The sequence below is a fragment of the Lepisma saccharinum genome, chromosome 1, assembly GCF_977018435.1.
Source record: "Lepisma saccharinum chromosome 1, izLepSacc3.1, whole genome shotgun sequence".
Classification (NCBI taxonomy): domain Eukaryota; kingdom Metazoa; phylum Arthropoda; class Insecta; order Zygentoma; family Lepismatidae; genus Lepisma; species Lepisma saccharinum.
In genome coordinates, this window is record NC_139229.1 from 190,041,796 (window position 1) to 190,061,545 (window position 19,750).

The 19,750-nt window shown below is 38.0% G+C and overlaps 1 protein-coding gene across 3 annotated transcripts in view; it reads left to right on the forward strand.

The window, feature by feature from the left end:
- LOC145977786 (very long chain fatty acid elongase 4-like) overlaps positions 1 to 19,750 on the forward strand; it is a 144,301-nt gene that overhangs the window by 110,245 nt on the left and 14,306 nt on the right. For all 3 annotated transcript variants that reach the window (XM_083110091.1, XM_083110073.1, XM_083110081.1), the window contains exons 2-5: positions 4,156 to 4,212; positions 10,078 to 10,173; positions 12,171 to 12,358; positions 16,269 to 16,521. In XM_083110091.1, the coding sequence (XP_082966217.1) occupies positions 10,104 to 10,173; positions 12,171 to 12,358; positions 16,269 to 16,521 (511 nt within the window). In that variant the 5' untranslated portion in view covers positions 4,156 to 4,212; positions 10,078 to 10,103. The remainder of the gene's footprint in view (positions 1 to 4,155; positions 4,213 to 10,077; positions 10,174 to 12,170; positions 12,359 to 16,268; positions 16,522 to 19,750) is intronic.

A 19,750-nucleotide genomic window follows, 5' to 3' on the forward strand; every position in this document is an offset into this window, starting at 1 on the left:
GGGGTCCGTGACAGTCAGTAGAGTCTGCTTTTAAAATTACAGTTTTCATATTGTGTACTAACCTTGACTACAGAAGGTGTTGAAAATGATATCTCTCTGCTGCAACACATTCCTGGCATCTCCGAAGAAAATTGGCATTTACACATGCAAGTTCGTCTACTGTAATTCTCCCAATTTCTCATACAATACTCTCTTTTAACTCACGGATGGTGTGCGGATTGTCTTTGTAGGTATACTATATTTTTTAGATTTCCCCATTTTTCTTTCCACTTTTATTCAGAACTGACCCTGTTACTCTAAACGTTTTTACATGGTTTAATATAGTGGTCATATGCGGAACGAGAACACCAGGAAATTTCGTTGCAAAACGTCGTCACACTTCTCCACAATTCCTCTTTCCAAAGTAACTGTCAACAAGATAAATCCTTTGTTGTAATGTAAACTTTTGTGGTGCCATATTAAGCCACAATCTTCAACACACAGACACAACACAACTTCCGAGGGAGGATTATACTGGCGTCAGTCTGCAATGTGAACATAAAGGGAAAGAGATCGAAAAAATCAGACTAGCTTGCGACTGTCGCGGACCCGTTCACCGGGAAAGACAAGCGTTGATGCCGGGCCGCTTGCTGCCGAGTCTCGTATCGAATGTCAGGGAATGCTCTGTATATTAATAGACTGAAAAGATAGGCAAGCATGATTGTGGGCAAGGGGGAGACTTTTAAATTATATGATGCTGCCTTGTGTTCAGAAAAATCTTGCCACACAGGTTTTTGTCAGGGACATAGTGGAGGTGTGTAGCAATTGAACAAAGACAAATGTTGTACGATAGAATATTTCTGGAAGTTCATTGTAATGTGGGATAGACCGTGTTTCCTTGTCTCACTTTTGACTAATAGTCAGTGGTGAAGTGTGACATCTTCACGTAGTCATCGCAAGATTTGCCAAACGTCAGGGTTGATCTTTCAACCCGGGGGGCAGGGGATATTTCTCTGCAATAAGCGCCAAGGTCATTCCCAATTCAATGTAAAAGCTCATACCACAAATCTTACGACTACAAAATGCATAATTGTATCCCATATGATTAGAATTATTAAATATGATTATATCGTTCAATATATGTTTTTCCTCTTAACAAGTGGAAATAACAGACATTCGCAGTGACATGCCCAGGATTTTCGAAAGGGAGGATTGCATGTACTTTTTAGTAATCATTCCTCATTTTGCCATCTTTTTCTACCTTTGACGATCTTATTTTTATATTGAGTCTCACCAACACCTCCTAGAGCATGCCACTGGGCACTAGGAAGAATTGCTGACTCAAGAGGAAACCCTGCCGTGTAGCTGTAAACATGGGGATGGGGGCTGAAAAAAGGCCTGTTATGACTCAGACATTCAAGAGTTGGGGGGGGGGAGGTTGTTGGACCATTTTGTAGGGTCTGTCTATTCAGAAGCGTTCGACTGTTCTTGGCACCAGCAGAGAGATTTGCACCATTCTGCGATGAGCTGAGTCGTCCAACACCTTCGCCTTCAGTAGGAAACTTGGCAGGAGGCTTCAATGTGAGGGGTAGTACCAGACCCTCATTTCGATGCGCTAAACTTTAGTGAATCTCTTGCATATTTCGGAGCTGTTTCATGCTGTCGCTTGGCTTATTTTGCACAAATATGCGAATATCCTGATTTCTTTTCTTTCTTTCTTTTTTTTTTTTTTTTAGATATTCTCTGAAATTTTTAAAATGCAATATTTTTAATACTTTGCTTGGCCATCGCCGCATCTCCCGATGCCTCTGCTAATAGTGATGACTTAAATGATATCAATGAAGGTACACTCATAAATAACACCCATGTCCATGGCGGGACTTGAACCTACAAACTTTGGTGGCAAGATCAAAAATCATCCATTTAACTTATTCTACCACTGACTGGCTATCCAAGATCAATAAATGTATGTGCATTCACTTCACAAGCGTGTGTGTGTTTGTGATGAATGTTTTAGTTTAAGAAGAGCTGGATTTTGTTGTGATTCAACTTTTCTTTACTCAAAGTGAAAATTAGTTTACCCCATCAGAGGTAAAACATTTTATAATTACACAGGAATGGTATTTTCAGTCTCCAGGCTCAGACTTGATATGCCTCTGTTTTGTACATGTCAGTACGGAGTTTGTAAAACAGTGAGATGGAATTTGTTTTCCATGTATCCCCTTGAGAATTATGTTGCTTTTTTTTAATTGACAGATTTTGATGTTTTACGTAATATAAAATTTGTTCCAGCATGTGGAAAACACAAATAAGAGAGATGATCCCAAAGTATGGCCCACATAAGTAAAAACTTGCCATGTTGGAGCATGGCCGTATTTAGAGGGGGGTTTCTAGGGTTCAAACCCCCCCCCCCAAAACTTCTGACATGTTTAATTAATGGATGTTCAGAAACCAAAATCTGTAACAAATTTTCAATTTTTTTTCGAAGCATCACAAAAATACAAGGAGACAATGTTGAAACGATCGAGCAGAGAATTTTCATACATTTGGAATTCTGAAAGTTGAGTGGAACCGGATTTATTCTCAGAATCACATCCCACCGGCGACCCCTCCATTATCACTTCTGCTGTCATCTTTCCAGTGTTGTTCCTGCGTCACAAGGAATATAGACTGAAGATTCCCTTATGATTGTCCCAAAATTCCCTTTCAAGCTTTTCAATTCCCCGTCCGATAAAGTCGAAAATAAATCCCCCTTGATAGGAGTTCAAACCTAGTACCTCCAGTTTCGTAGCGCATTACGTTCGCGATTGAGGTTACAATCCATGCACCAGGCTAAGCTTTTAAAGAGAATAACTGGTTCCACACTTTTCAAAATTCCAAAAATTTAATTTTAAAATCAAACAACAAAAACTTTATGACTAAAATTTCCATCTAACTTTTAAAGTTTTTCTTGAAGGTATCTAAAGTTTAATGACGAAGTAAAATAATTGTGCACTTCAGTACACACTGTATGAAACGTAAAAAAAACAAAAATAAATTTATGCTGGATATTCACTCATCTGCTGGATTGAGTAAGCCCCTCAAAGATATAACAATAATATAATAATAATTATTATTAGTATTATTATTATCGAATAAAATAGTTTTATTATTATGAAATTTTAATTATTATTGTACAATTATTATTATTATTATTATTTCTATTATTCAAATTTCTGGCGACGCCCTGGGAACAATTATGAATGAACCCCCCCCGAAAATTTTTCCTGCCTACGGCCATGTGTTGGAGTACTTTTGCCACTTTTTATTATTAAAACCATTTGTATGTACACTAAAATAGCAAAAGAACACATTGGTGCTATCAGCTCCAAACCTAACACTCCTAACCTAACGACATAAAATTATCTGCTGTTGTGGAATGCCGTGATGGGTGCTATATTCACTTGCACAAAGCCTTTGGGCTGTTCTGCTTCATGGTAAGGTAACAGTCATACTTTACCTTACAGTAACACATCTCCGTGAGCTAAGAACAATGGGAAAACGTTCATAAGCAACATAATCTTCATAAACCACGCAAAATATTTCACTTTCTCGAGGTGGTTCAGAGGGTTTTTCTTCCTCAGACTGAACTTCAGTCAAGGCTTGTGCCCACCCTGAGAGGGTGTGCGCACACCTATGTGATGAAGATGTGTAATGAAGTGAAATTGAATTAATATTATCAATAATTTACAAGAATTCACTTTTTTTTTCTTTTTTTTGTTATGTGCGAGCGTAAAATTGGGCAGGAATATGTTATGTCTTTCATACAGATTTATTTATTTTTTTGATCATTTATGGTTTACATTGTTTTCTTTTTATTAACTGTTTTTCATTATTTGAAGTATATTTCAGCAGATAATAGTAAAGTTTTCTGCCATGGTCCCTAGATATTATACATTAGGAATCAAATGTCAGTACTGTACTACTGGCACCGAAGTTCTGCTTTTGAATAACACAATAGCAGTCAAACTTGTTGATGCATATTGTGAACTATCAAACTATCTTTTGCGAACATGATCTACAAAATGTAGGAAATTTGATTAACATGCAATTAACCTCTGCATGTAATAATCTTAGTGCTGATCAGGTGAGAATCGTGGGAATCTACTAATTTTGATGTTCTTTTTTTATTTTCAGAGAGTGTGGAGAAGTGTGCAGAGCTCCGACGAGAGGAGCATTTTGCATCTGCAAGCGGTAAGTTTGGGTGTGCTTTGTTGCATGTTTCTATGAATAAACTTAAAAAAATGCTAGGATGTTGGCTGATGGTTCATTCAGATGTTGTCCTAGCATTTCTGGCAGGTTGCAAGGTATTTTTCCAATTGTAGTTTGTATTCAATCCCAAATTTAGTCCCTACGAACAGTATTGTAAAAACTAGTTGTGCAGAATTCTTATTTTTTAACTTGGAAAGGACACTTATTTCTATGTATATTTGTACTACAGTTAAGGCGAGGAGGGACAATTTCTCCTTGGTCTTTCTCGCTGGGGCAGCTGCTGATCACTGTTGCCAACTCGCTCTTTTGGAGCCAAATCTGGCTCTTTCGTGCACTCGTTTGACTGTGAACTGTGGCACCCGCCCTCTGCCCCACTATGATGCCACCCCTGGCTCCGGCCCAAAAATACCAACTTTTGCCATGAGTGTACATTTTGCACGTGACGTGATATTCGTATAGCTATAGGCTGCGTCACCCACCTGTTCTTTCCTCCCCATGTATTTTTATATATAGCGCTGTGGCTAAGATGAAGATGACAATTTTGTTATCCGGGAACCCTTTATTTTCGATTTTATATTAACATCATTGGATGATTGAGACGGGTGATGCCGCCAAATCTAGGCGGTGAAAACTAAGAAAGAATAAATTGCCATCACTTTAAAGCTAACGGTAATAGCAGCACCCCTACCCCTCTGACAACTAAAATTACCCTAGTAGGCACTTTATGCAGCCTTCGTTAATCTAGCTCCTTGAAAGTCCTCTTTAGCTATATTAATGGTGAAATTTAGCTCTATTATGCACATCAGGTTTGGCAACACTGCCAGGATGGCCGTAGGAGGCAAGGAGAAATGCACTAGGCTTATGGGACCATTATTTTATTCGTTCTCTCGGGAATATCAAACATCCGATGACGTAGAAAAGTACATGGATGGAAAAAGGACACGTAGAACTATGTCATAGCAGTAGGAAAAGTCGAAACTTCCATTTGATGAGCCGTAACTTGAAGTTGAAGTTGATGTCCCATAAGGAATACATGGGATTCGGTAAATACTAATTCATCATATTTTTCAAAAATCGTATAAGGCTTAATAATCAACTTAGGAAACCGCTTCCACTTGCCACATGGGGAGAAATTCATACTCTTCATTTCTGCCGGAGATCTTTTTAGTAGCATTGCTCATTCCGACGATATTGGAATAAATGCATGCCTGGTGCGTTATTGTCCCTCTTCACCTTAAATAAAGATGAAAAAAGGATTTTTTGGATCCTACATTTTAAATCTCTATTTCGTATAAAAACATTCTTGCTTTACAAATCAAAGTACTTCCTGTTGTTTTATGTTTACTGTGTTTACAAATAACAAGACTGATCAATATTTTTGATGTCGAGGTGACAGACATACTTACTCAGACAGAACCTTTTCCTTACCTTCACACTAAGGATGGTCAAAAATATCAGGATTTTGGAAAATTAAAATCTCAATTTGGAAATTTTACTACCCAGATTTTGGATGCAATCTAAATTTCGGAGAGAGAGGTTTAACAATTTTTCCATTTTTCAGGTGGAATTTTTTTACAAAGTTTCATCTTCTTCATTTTATGATCAAATACTCCGTAGAAAAAAGTTCATCCCTACTTCACACGTCATGTACAAACACTGTCATCATCATTATTAACGTAGGGTTTTCTTTTGTAGATTGTAGATTCTTTAGTGTCTTCTTTGGTGTAATTCCTAGTAATTCGGATTTTAAATTACGTTCGTAATATTTTAGTAAAGAATGTTAGCAACCTGGAATTTTGTAGTTTCAACAGGATTTGCTCTTCCAATTTTTTGGAAGTTCTCATCGGACGAAAATGTATGGTAAACAAACTCAGAATTTTTCATTTTCTTGAGATAGTGTGGAAGTGTGCTTACAGCATAACATAACTCATGACCTTGGCGTTTACTGTGGAGAAGTATTTGTCCCCTCCCTGGTTGAAAGGTTGACCCTGACATTTGGCAAGTATTGCGATGACTACGTACAAATGTCACACTTCAACTTTTTCCTTGTAATATTTACCTAGTAATTTTAATTAGGATATTTATTTTATCTCTGCCAATATTCATGCATCATATACAGGGTAAGTCAAAATGATGGACCGGATTTCAGACATTAATTCTGTGAAATATAATAAACAAATGTTATTGTGAGACATGTGCTAACAAAGGTAAATTGTCAAAGTTTTTTTCAAACAAATCATAAGTGTTCTATGTGAGCACCTCGCATAACATGGCACACATCAAGCCGATAGTCTATCTCCTGCTAAACCTTGTGTAGCATGTAGCGGCCAATATCAGCAATGGCTGCTGTGATGCGGGCAAGCAGGTCATCCAATGTTGTTGGAAGTGGTGGTACGTAAACATGATCCTTGACAAAACCCCACATGAAGATATCACATGGGGTGAAGTCGGGGGAACGAGGTGGCCAATGAAGGAGAGGTCGATCCTCCGGAGATGCACGGACTATCCAAAATTATTCCAATGCCTCATTGAGATGGTCCCGAACGCTGCCATGGTAATGTGTATCCAATTGGAGAATGAAATCTGTGCTATCCTCTGCAAGCTGTGGAAGGAGCCATAGTTGCAGCATATCAAGCAAAACAAGTCCTGTCACAGTACGTTCATGGAAGGAAAAGGGCCCATAAATCTTTTCATGGGAAATGGCACAAAGGTTCACTTTGGGAAAATCACGTTCGTGTTCCACAAATTCATGGTGGTTAGCAGTTCCCCAAATCCTTACATTGTGTCTATTCACTTTCCCTGAAAGGTGAAAAGTTGCTTCATCACTGTAAATTAACCTCTCAGAGAACCCATCCATTTCCATTAATGCGAGGAAATCAGCACAGAAGGACGATCGCAAAGCATAATCAGTGTCTTTTAAGACTTGAACTAGTTGCAAGCGGTAGGGTTTCATCTGTAAACATTTCCGCATTACAAGCCAGACAGTTTTCTGTGGAACTTGAAGTTCTCTCGCTACCCGGTAGGTGGACTTCTGTGGACTCCGCAAGACACATGTGCGCACTCGTTCCACTGTGTATCGAATCACAAAATCTCGCTTCAAAATTATTGGAAATTATTCATTGCTTTTGGGTTAGCTTTAGGTCTGCAAGCTTACTGCATGAAACATGGAAAAATAATGCAAGTCTACCAGGGGTAAGCTGCAAGCATAGGGATAGAATCGCATCTTTCCTTGGTGGAGAATGAATGCAGACAGTAAATATTCTTTGGGAAGGTCATTCATCACAGAGCATGCAGGAACCAACAAATACATGAAAATTCTATGAGAACTGTGAAGAAACATGTATATAAGCGGTATTGTTCCTCATTGTTTATTGCGCTACTGTCTAGGAGTGTAACCATGGGCCATCTGTAAAGAAAATCTCATCCAGAATGGATACATCATTGATTGTGAAGGCACTGCACCACCGGCAGTATGATTTTAAGGTCATGGATAACTTTAATTCAATTCACGTGTAGCTTGGCTAAGCTTTAAAGCTCTTATGTTGATCCAAGTTGTATTTGTCTTCTTGTTATTTAGCATCACTTTTCTGCCACCTTTTAGCTTTTCACTATGAGTGATGATTAGTTGAAATAGAGGATGGTACACCCACAAAGAATACGTATGTCCAGGCCAAGACTTGCACCCAGGAACTTTGGTGGTTAGACTGAAGTTTAACCAACACTAATGTGCTTGGTTTGAGACAGCATGTGGATCCAAGAGTTATGGTAAACATCTTATCAATTTTAGTGGAAGTCTGCCAATTTGCTATTAAACCCCATGAATGAAATATTTCGTGACTGCCTTGGGTCTTCATCTTTGTTGTTTATCATCCTCAGATCCTGTGTCATGAAATTGGCACATCATATCATACACTGTCACCTGGTGTCAAATCAACAGGAAATAGCTGTCTCCATTTCTTTACAGATTTTTAGAATTTATCTACCAGCCATATCTCCAATTATTCTGCACCTGGGAATTACCTGTACATTTTATTGATATGTGTCTAACTACCCTTCCAAAGGCAGAAACACCAATGGTTGAATACCAGCAATTGTTTTAGAGTTTCTATCTCAGTACCCCAATTTTAATGTATTTTTTATGGATGGGTCCAAATTGGTCAAATCAGTTCATTGCGCATTCTTGTGGACTTCCAAAATTACAGTTATGCTTTACATCCTGCCTGTTCCATCTACATGGCAGAATTTTATGCGGTTCTAAAGTCCCTGGATTTTGCTGGCATTCACGCTTTCCAACAAGTCCCAAAATGCACTGATTAGATCAGGGTGCTTCAGAGTCTGGAATTGATGTCTTTCAGGCATCGTGTTCTGTAGTGCATACTTGACGGCTCGTGTCGTTATCAGCCAGTGCTGAAGTCCACTTCTGCTGGATCATGTGAGCATAAAGGGTAACAAAAGAGCCGATGCTGCCGCCAAGTCTGCCGTTGCAGATGGTGACGTTCTCGTCCACCTTATGCCAGCCAGGGATCTGAAGAATGTGTCTTCTTGACACTCAGCAGGAAGAGTGGGATGGTGTAGTGGTGCATGACGTTCCTCCTACTGTCCCTCAAGAAGAAGTCATTTTAACACATCTTAGAATTGGACACAGCCATCTCACCCATGGTCATTTGCTGCAAGGACTGCACCCTCCAATGTGTCGTGTATGTAATGTTATTTGAAGTGTTCAGCATATTCATATTTTAAGCTCCCCAATAATTTATTTGTCCATTTTGGGAGCTGATGACAGTGCTTTAGCAAATATTTTTAGCTTTTTGAGAACAATTGAAGGGGTCGGGTGTAAAACATGGTAAGTGATATTTTGGTCATTTTTGAGTTACAAAGCAAAATGTGCCATCCTTCAATTTTTGAGTGGAATTGCCATGTCATACAATTTGCATTGGACTCAGTGAAGCCTTATGGAATTGGTAAACACAACACAAAAACAATTTATCTGCAGTATAGCTTCTAATAATCTTTTTTCTTAATGAACTCAGAAGTTATGCAAATGTCACTTACCATGTTTTACACCCGAGTTCTTCAAGGACCTCCCCGATGGCACAGTGAAAGCATCGTCGCCTTGTAATCAAGGGGTCCCGGATTCAATTCCCGGTGGAGGCACATGGTGGTTCGGATCCTACTTTATACTGTAGGTCCAGTCCCGATAGCCTTACTGTGCATAAAGTGGACTTAAAACATCAATTCAATCAATCAAACCGAGCCCTTCAATTGTAATAGCTAGTAACAAATATCAACAAAAATTTCTTATTTTGTTATTTTTAATTGAAGATTTACTTGACTGCATTTAAATGTAAATTAGGATTGATTAAATGCAGCTCTTGTTATATGCATGTGTATTATCTACAAAAGTAACCTCGTTAATCTGGACTAATGGGGGGATAAGTTGACCAGTTTAACGAAAGTCTGGATTAACTGAAATAACCTAAGAGAAAGGTAGAAAGTGCATTAAAACTCCGTTTATAGCAAAAACACGTGTATTCTAACAATGGCGGCATATGCAATGCACAAAGGACATTTTCTCGGGGCTGTTTTTTTTTTTACAAACATGTTGCTGAATGTTGTTTTTCTTCAAAAATTTGTGTGTTGGCTAAAGCAAGGGGAGTCCATTACGGAGCAATATGACAAATGTGATTGTTGACTTCTAGCCACGTTTAAAACCTTGCATTCTGCTTTTTTTCTTTTGCCTGTCCGGATTAACGAGGTTTTACTGTATTTGTTTTTTTTTATTCTAAAGACCTCTTTGCAACAGTAATTGCATGCAATACTGAGATTCCTATTTTTTGTGATTTATAGGTGGTGGAGTTACATAGGAGTTCAAGATGTCTGGGCTACTGCAAAAAGTACTATATGATGTGTATGATTACTACCACTGGGCATTATCTTTAGCAGGTAAGTATAGGCATTATCATAATTTGAAGAACCACATGAGATGATACTATGAGTTTTATTCAATAACTATGCTTCTGCCATTCTCAAAACATGAAACTTTCTCAGCAGTGGCAATCTGGGTGGCTATTCGATGTGAAATGCATGGAAAAATAAAGAAAATTAATAGAATTAGCGATTTTTCAGTGGAGTTTTCATTTTTTTGTTGAAATTACAAAATTTATCTCTCTTGAGAATTTATAATTATGTACACACAGCAAAGCTTTCAGAAATGTTAGAGAAACAAGGAATTATTTACCTGTCTGTCGAGTTATTTAACTTAGGAGGTGTTTGTAATGAACTTTAAATTTTTTTTTCATTTTATCTGAGATTAAGTTGTTTTCAATAAGCACCCTCATGGATGGAGCCCTGAAAAATGAGGATCTTGCTCATGATGCTGACAGAATAGATTTCGTCATTCTATTAGTTAATTAATTTTTTACTGGAAATTATACCTTAAAACATTTCTAATTAGTAACATTTGCAGTACAAATCATCTCCAGTTTGTGTTAAATTTCAAGAAATGCAACAGAAAATCCAACTTGCATGGAAACTCAAGCCAGTTAGGCTATATCTGTCCACTTCCAACTATTGCAACGTTTTTGGCTTGCATGGACTTACAAGCTGCTCCAGCATGAAACTACATTCTAGTGCTGAGGGTGGAAGCCAATCTCTTATTCCTGCTGTTTGAACTTCTATTTCTTATTATAGTTTCAAACATTATTATAAACTTAGGTAATAACATTCAAAGCAAGAAAACCACAAAATCCCTACATATTTTCATGTGCATTGTCAACATCAGCACCCACACCTTTCAATTGACCTTTGTTTACACTCCTAAAATGTTTTATTTCAAACAACCTGTATTATTTTCTTTATGGTTCTAATTCATATTTTGATAATGGTTGTTATTCATATTCTATTCATTCAAATAACATCTCCTGATATACTTAGAATAATTAAATGAAGACGACTGCTTGGAATCCTGATGGTAAGAGATCTGCAGATACGTCAAGATGAGGTTGGAGTGACAATATGAACATGGACCTGCAGGAAATTGGTAAAGGTAGTCAGTCAGGAGTGGATTGATCTTGTGCAGAATAGAGACAGATGGAAGACACCTATTGCCGCAGCAAGTAATCTTTGGGTTTGGGAATTTCAGAGAGTGAGTGAGTTACAGCACAAATTCATAAATACTTCATCAACGCCCTAGCCAGCAAGCCAGCATGACAAAAGACACGAGACACGTGGCAAAATGCATGCTAGGTGGGAGATTGATAGGTCACGGGTTCAAGTCAGGAAATGGCAATACACCTAACTCGTTGAATATTTCATTGATCTGCATGCTGAAACAGCATATGTTTAACAGAAATTATACATATAGGTCCAAAACATGAAGATGACATTGGCCACTGCTTTACATTTTTATGATACAGATGACCTAGCTGCTGTTAAAGTGCAGCTTGGATAGTGACAATGAGTGTGATGTAAGACAGGAGATCATGTCTGGAGTTTGTGTACAACCCCAACATGATAGCATAAGTGATGTTGCTCAAATTTCTCCCCCCATCCTTCCAGAACCACAAGAAAAACTACATAAATAAATAAATAAATGCTCTTTTAGCCCAAAAATGAATTTTTTGTGTGGTATTTTGTAATATATTAAATGTGACTGCACTGCCAGAAGATATCTCCTCCTTCTGTGCTGCTTCACTTCCTTATTTCTGGTGCTATAACTAGATAACATGAACCACTACACTACTGAGGAGATTCCTTGCTCTATTTCAGAACCCAGAAAATATTTATTAGTGTTTTTACAACAAAAATTGATCTACCTGATATGTAATGAGTCATTAAAATACTTGTCATTTTTGTTCTTGTTTCCATCAGAGAACAATTTGTAGTGCTGTCAGTAAACTATGGATGTCCTGTATTTTAATCTCATTTTTTCTCCTTTCCAGATAAACGAACAAGAGGGTGGCCACTTGTAGATTCTCCCATGCCAACGTTTCTTTATACAGTGCTGTACTTACTCATAGTCTGGGCTGGACCAAGATTTATGAAAAATCGGAAACCATATAAGTTGACATGGGCTCTGGTGCCATACAATCTAGCCATGGCTGCATTAAACCTATATATAGCAATTGAGGTAATTTTTATGTGTGTGTATGAGTGCATGCAATTTTTATTTCTTTGTTATTTGGCCATAATGATTTTGCAAAGAGTGAAGTTTGTATTAATATTAAATTTGCATCTTGAAGTGCAAGTTCCTGTCTAGCAGCACTTTTTTCTTAGTGCCTAATTTTTATTTTACTGGATGCGGCCTTGCCTGTATTCATCACATAAGACTTTTTTCCATGCTTACATTCTGTGGAACATGTTTCTTACTGTTCATGTAACAACAGGGTAACAAGTAGAATTTTGATTGTTATTTCTTCCAAACTAAGGCATGTGCAAGTAGGCATGTGAACTATTTGTTACTAGGTGTATATGTTCTGGTGATAACTTGTTTGGAATTGTGTCATTTCAATTATTGTGCCTAAACGCATTGCTAAATTATAGGGCATTCCAGAAGGTGGATTACGTTAAATTAAAAATATTCATTAATTCTCAGCGTAAGTTATGTCAGTAATGTTTTTTTTAATAAATTAATAAAGTTACGAGGGTGGTTTGAAAAGTTCTCGGAATCACCACCAGATGTCAGTGCTAGGACAACGAGGTTCCCGCATAGTAATAGGCCATCCTTTATTAATAAACACGTGGCACGTCAGTGTTCTGGGTAGAGATCTGTGGTGCGGACGTCACTTTGTAGTTGTTCCCATGCAGTGCTTTGTGAAGATGGAAAAAATCGAGATTCGAGCGGTGATTAAGTACTTCATAAAGAAAGGTATGAAAGCAAAGGAAATTCATGCCGATTTTCTGAACACACTGGGGGACTCTGCTCCTTCATATTCAACTGTTGCAAAGTGGACAAACGAGTTTAAATTTGGTCGAGACAGCTTAGAAGATGATCCACGTAGTGGTCGCCCAAAATGTGCTACTACCCCAGAAATTATTGAAAAAGTGCATAAATTGGTCATGGAGGATCGCCGACTGAAAGTGCGTGAAATTGCTGAAGCTATAGGAATGTCATCTGAACGGGCGTATCACATTTTAACAGTTGAATTGGATATGAGAAAATTATCTGCAAGATGGGTGCCGCGACTTTTAACACAGGACCATAAACGCATCAGAGTGGACATTTCCGAACAATGTTTGACTCGTTTTAAGAGAAACCAAACAGATTTTTTGCGCCGGTTTGTGACGACAGATGAAACGTGGGTCCACTACTATACCCCAGAGACAAGACAACAGTCAAAGCAGTGGAAACATGTTGATTCACCACCACCAAAGAAAGCAAAGGCAATACGGTCGACCGGAAAGGTAATGGCGTCAGTGTTTTGGGATGCGAAAGTGATTCTGTTGATCGATTATCTTCCCACTGGTCAAACAATTACGGGACAATACTACGCTAATCTCCTCGACCAACTAAAGCATAAGATACGGGAAAAGAGGCCAGGTTTGGCAAGAAAGAATATCATCTTGCATCAGGACAATGCGCGCCCTCACACAAGTGTCGTTGCCATGGCAAATTGGTTACGAATTGTTGCCACATCCACCTTATTCGCCTGATTTGGCTCCCTCAGACTTCCATCTTTTCCCCAAACTCAAAAGTTTCCTCGGTGGACGGAGATTCTCTTCAAAGGAAGAACTAATAGCCGAAGTTGACACGTATTTAACAGGCCTGGAGGAATCTAATTTTCGATATGGGATCAAGGCATTGGAACATCGCTGGACCAAGTGCATTAGGGTACAGGGAGACTACATTGAAAAATCAAAAAAAATCACTGTTGTAAGTCGTTTCTTTCTACTCCATTCTGAGAACTTTTCAAACCACCCTCGTATTTCCAATTGGTTGCTGGTATGCTATATTTAACAATGCAATGGATATTTCTTTTGACATCCGTAGTCGTGAAAGCAATTTATTGTAACATTTGAAATTCTTGATTAAGATTTGGGGCCTCCCTGATGGTGTAGTGGTAGCGTTGTCGCCTTGTAATGAAGGAGTCCCGAGTTCAATACCTGGTGGAGGTACATAGTGGTTTGGATCCCACTTTGAACTGTAGGTCCAGTCCCGATTAGCCTTACTGTGCATAAAGTGGACTTAAAACACCAAATCAATCAATCAATTAATCTTGATTAAGATTCAATTAAAACTAAAACTAAACTAAACGCCATGACCTGCAAAGCAGCTTTTACATTGGATGACACGTTGTCAGTGTATTGACTTCCATCTCCACTGTTTTGTGGCTTTTAAGACTGGAGCCTGCTACTTCTTTTTGTCCCATAATGCTGGGTCAATACGAAAATGTTGAGGGCTCCAACTGGGAATCGAACCTGGGACAACTTGCACGAAAGATAAAAGTGCTAACCATTTGGCTATTCAGGAGTCCTTTAATAATCAATTAGGTTATAATGAAATCTACAGGGTGATTCAAAAGTCCCTTGACACTCCCTATAAAATATAAAGGAATTAGGCTGGGAACAATTGGTCATGGTAGAAAGTGGACGTCTGCCACATTGGTGGCCGCCATATTGAATTCAGCTCAAAATTTTTAAATGGGAAGGAGGTGATGTGATTCATCAAATAAAGCTAAAATTTCACGAGAAATGCAATGGTGAAGGTTTTTTTCAACCTATCTTGAATCAGGAAAAAGTTATGACTGTATGATTGTAACAAATGTCTCATTTTCCATGGCCAGATTGCTTGTAATGCATGATAAAATCATTGAGATCATACTGCTGTTTGGAGAGAGAAATTCACGTGCATTGCAAATGATTTTCATTAACGACACCCTCAACGAGATCCAGTATCGCATGTGACAGTTGCACAATTACTCCAAAAGTCCCGGAAAACAGAATCAGCCAATGACAGGACAATCAGGACGTTCCAGAACTTCCACAGATAAAAAAGCAGCCACATCAGTCCTGGCTTCAGTTTCAAAGTCCCAAAACCATAGCTCACACCGATTATCACAAGAATGTGGTGTTAGTCAACAACCGATCGTTCGGAAATTGTAAGTGCACAAATGACACTCCTATAAACTTCAGCTTGAACATCATCTCAGTGAAGATAATCCGGATCGTTACTTACGGAGGAAGGTACTTTTATGAAGTGTTTCAACATGACAGAGTACCACCACAATATTGGAACATTGTCAGAGAGTGTCTTCATGCTCAATTTCCCTGGCAATGGATTGGTAGATGGGACCTGTTGAATGGCCTCCACGTTTACCGGACCTAACACCATTGGACTTTTACCTGCAAGGACATGTGAAGGCAATGAAAGTGAAAATCCATGATATTGACCATCTTCGAGAATGCATAGTTGCTGCTTGCAATGCTATCACACCTGCTATGTTGCAAAAGGTTCTGCGTGCATAGGAGAGACTCCTACGAGTGTGCATTCAGCAACAAGGATAACATATTGAGTAGGTTTTGTAAGTGTCAGACATTGTCATAACTTTTTCCTGGTTGAACATAGATTGAAAAAACCTTCACCATTGTATTTCTCGTGAAATTCTAGCCTGATTTCATATATCACATCCCCCCTTCCAATTTACAAATTTTGAGTTGAATTCAGTATGGCTGCCACCAAAATGGCAGACGTCCACTTGAAACACACCAATATGCCCCTCCCCCCCCAGGCCTAACCTGTTCATATCATGGCCATTTGTACTGAGCCTAAATCTTTTACAATTTATAGGGAGTGTTCAAGAAATTTTTGAATCACACTACATTTGCACCCAAAGGTTTTCAAATTCCTGGATTTTTGCATTGTAGTTGAAATGTTGTAAATACTTGACAAAAGCAAACTCTTACATAAACAAAATAATCATTAGAGAATGATCTGATATTACAGATAATGATTAGTGTATCATAAATTTATGAAAAAGTCTTTGGGTTGTAAATTATTGAATTGAAATGCTTATTTTCTTTTGCCATTATCTACTTTTCAGCTTTTCATAGCCTCCACAAGGTTACGATACAGTTATGTGTGCCAGCCAGTAACATATGTAATGCATCCAGAGGAGCTGAGGATAGCAAATGCTGTTTGGTGGTATTATTTCTCAAAGCTGCTAGAATTTTGTGACACATTTTTCTTCATCCTGAGGAAGAAAGAAAATCAACTGACCTTCTTGCATGTCTACCACCACTCAACAATGTTTTCACTGTGGTGGATTGGAATTAAATTTGTCCCAAGTGGTTCAAGTAAGTATAGCTAATAAATACAATACAGTGAACCCCAATTTTACATTCCCAGATTTTACATTTTCCTAGCATTTTATAGGTTTGTCGCGTGTTACTCACAAATCCAGAATATAGAAAAGGAAAGTTAAAAATTGTACTTACGTATGTGAGTATAGTGCTCTTATTGTAGAACGACGTTTCAGAGATTGACTATCTCTTTCCTCAGGTTCGTATAAAAACTAAGTACTTGGTATAGTACTGCGTCAAAAATGTAATATGAGGATTGTGGTTAAGGGTTGGTTAGGGTACATTTAAAATATTAAGTTTTTGCTATTAGAAGTACGTAAAAACCAAGCCGTTCCCTAATAAAACTTGTACAGTAGACCTATTCACAGGTAAAAAAGTTAAAAAAGTTAAAATTAAAAAAAAAAAAAAAAACCCTGCATAAATCACAATGCAACCTGCAGGTTTGGCCTTTCCTACCCAACTGTTAAACTGAAACACAGTTGGGTAGGAAAGGCCAAACCTGCAGGTTGCATTGTGATTTATGCAGGTTTTTTTTTTTTTTTTTTTTGACTTTTTTAACTTTTTTACCTGTGAATAGGTCTACTGTACAAGTTTTATTAGGGAACGGCTTGGTTTTTACGTACTTCTAATAGCAAAAACTTAATATTTTAAATGTACCCTAACCAACCCTTAACCACAATCCTCATATTACATTTTTGACGCAGTACTATACCAAGTACTAGTTTTTATACGAACCTGAGGAAAGAGATAGTCAATCTCTGAAACGTCGTTCTACAATAAGAGCACTATACTCACATACGTAAGTACAATTTTTAACTTTCCTTTTCTATATTTTACATTTTCCTGTTCGTCTACCCTTTCTCTTGCAAAGATGAGTTCATTTTTTGTCTTTTCTGTGATTTAGGAGGCTCTTGGCTGTTGCAAAATGCTACAAACATGTGTTGGGAAGTAGAAGGGGCGGGAATGTCCTGGCAAACGTTTGTCAATAGGCTTCTGTGAGTATCAAGAGGTTTATTGTATGTCTGCCAGTATTTTTTCAGTTTGAGTGGCACTTGAAGCTGTGACGAACCAATGGATGGTAGTTTTTTCAAAAAAGAAATCAATAGGATTATAAATATTTACATCTTCATAATTATATTACTAATTCCTTTGTGAAAATAGTTTTTCTTAGTATCATTAATTTGCCGTAATTGTGTGTATACTAGCAAGTATGTGATACATGTTGGAACTAGGGATGGCCAGATCCAGATCCTCACGGATCCGAAATCCGGATCCAGTTTTTTCTGGATCCTTAGAATCCAGATCCTAAATTTTTCCAGAATTTTTGCGTGCATGTGCGATTTGTAATTAATACACTTACAAGGGAGGTTATCTAAGTGCCCCCCTCTGATTTCCATGAAACTTGCCAGGTGTATAGAGGAGCTCAAAGGAAGAAATACGTGTTTTTTTGTTTTGGCTAAAAAACTGTTTTAGGGGCAACCCCTCCATCTCAAATGTCAAGATGAGGACAAATTGAAGTGGGAATCTGACCCCTGTGTCCCCTCCGATTTCCATGAAACTTGGCAGGTGTATAGTGGGGACCAATTGAAGAAATACGTGTTTTTGTGTTTCAGCTAAAAAAAACTGTTTTAGGGGGCAAACCACCCCCCCCCTCAAATGTCAAGATGAAGACAAATTGATGCGGGGATCTGACCCCTATATCCCACTCCGATTTCCATGAAACTTGGCAGGTGTATAGAGGGGCCCAATTGAAGAAATACGTGTTTTTGTGTTTCAGCTAAAAAACTGTTTTAGGGGGCAAACCCCCTCCACTCAAATGTCAAGATGAGGAGAAATTGAAGTGGGGATCTGACCCCGAAACTACGTAAATATGGCATAGGAAGAAACCGGGGGCCCTAAAACAGTTTTTTTAAGCTGAAACAAAAACACATATTTCTTCCTTTGGGCCCCTTTATACACCTGCCAAGTTTCATGGAAATCGGAGGGGGACACAGGGGTCAGATCCTCACTTCAATTTGTCCTCATCTTGACATTTGAGGGGGGTTTTGCCCCCTAAAACAGTTTTTTAGCTGAAACAAGACACTTAGATAACCTCCCTTGTTAGTCTTACACTTTGTATAATAATTATATTATACTGCATATATTATAATGTTTTATTATAATTTTTAAAACTGTAACTATAGAACAATTGTATAATTTTTTTATGACATTTCTATCCTTTTTAAATGTGTTAAAGGTTTCATCCTGGAATGGAATATGTCACATTTATGTGTGTTTCCATTTCCAATACATTCGAATGAATACATATTCGTTTCAATGGCATTTACTAAATTACCTCTGACATTTTATGTTAAACAAGTAAGATTATTTTTGTGCACGAGTGTGTTAGCCGATGCGTAGCAAAGTATTTTAGTATTCGGAAAAAAATCTTGTAGGACTAACTAATGAAAAATTTCATTGTAATCGAAGATCATAATATCTTTTAAGGTGTGGTAATATTATAATGGGATTGAGATAAGAAACTCTCGAATCCGGATCCAAATTTTTGGATCTGGAACTTTCGGATCTGGATCCGTTTGGCCATCGCTAGTTGAAACCTTGTTCTGTTGCATGTCATATGATAACACTGTTGCTATAAGCCACATACTCTTAACTGGGAATCGCCAATGGTTAATTTATAGCTGTCTGGTTAACCATGATGGTGGCAGGATGAATTAGATGCGGTCAAAAATTACATAGAAATACGAGAGCTATTCAGAAATCAACTTCCGATTAGATCGCAACTTCCGATTAGATCGCAAAAAGCAATACGTAACTGGAGTGACATGGCACATGTGCAGTAGCAGCAGTAATGTGTAATTGCACTCCAAACACAACCGCAGTCCATTTGCTTAAACAATGAACAAGGAACTAATGAACATGGATGCTCGTATTACTGCTCTCGCCACTTGTGAGGTGTGTGGTGGGATTCGATTCCTTCAAGCAGAAGGAGCCAACGCAGCCGAAATTCATCAAAATTATATACTAATTCCCAGTAATTTAGTTAAATGTTCTGCCTTTTTGTTATTATTTTTATGATTATAATTATATAATTCATATGCCCTAGTTTTGTAATGTAATTGTATGAATATGCAGTTCCTTATTCAAAGCAAAACCCTTCCGGGTTTGAATCCTGACTTGGTCATTGGTTTTTGATTGATTGAGTTGGTGTTTTAAGTCCACT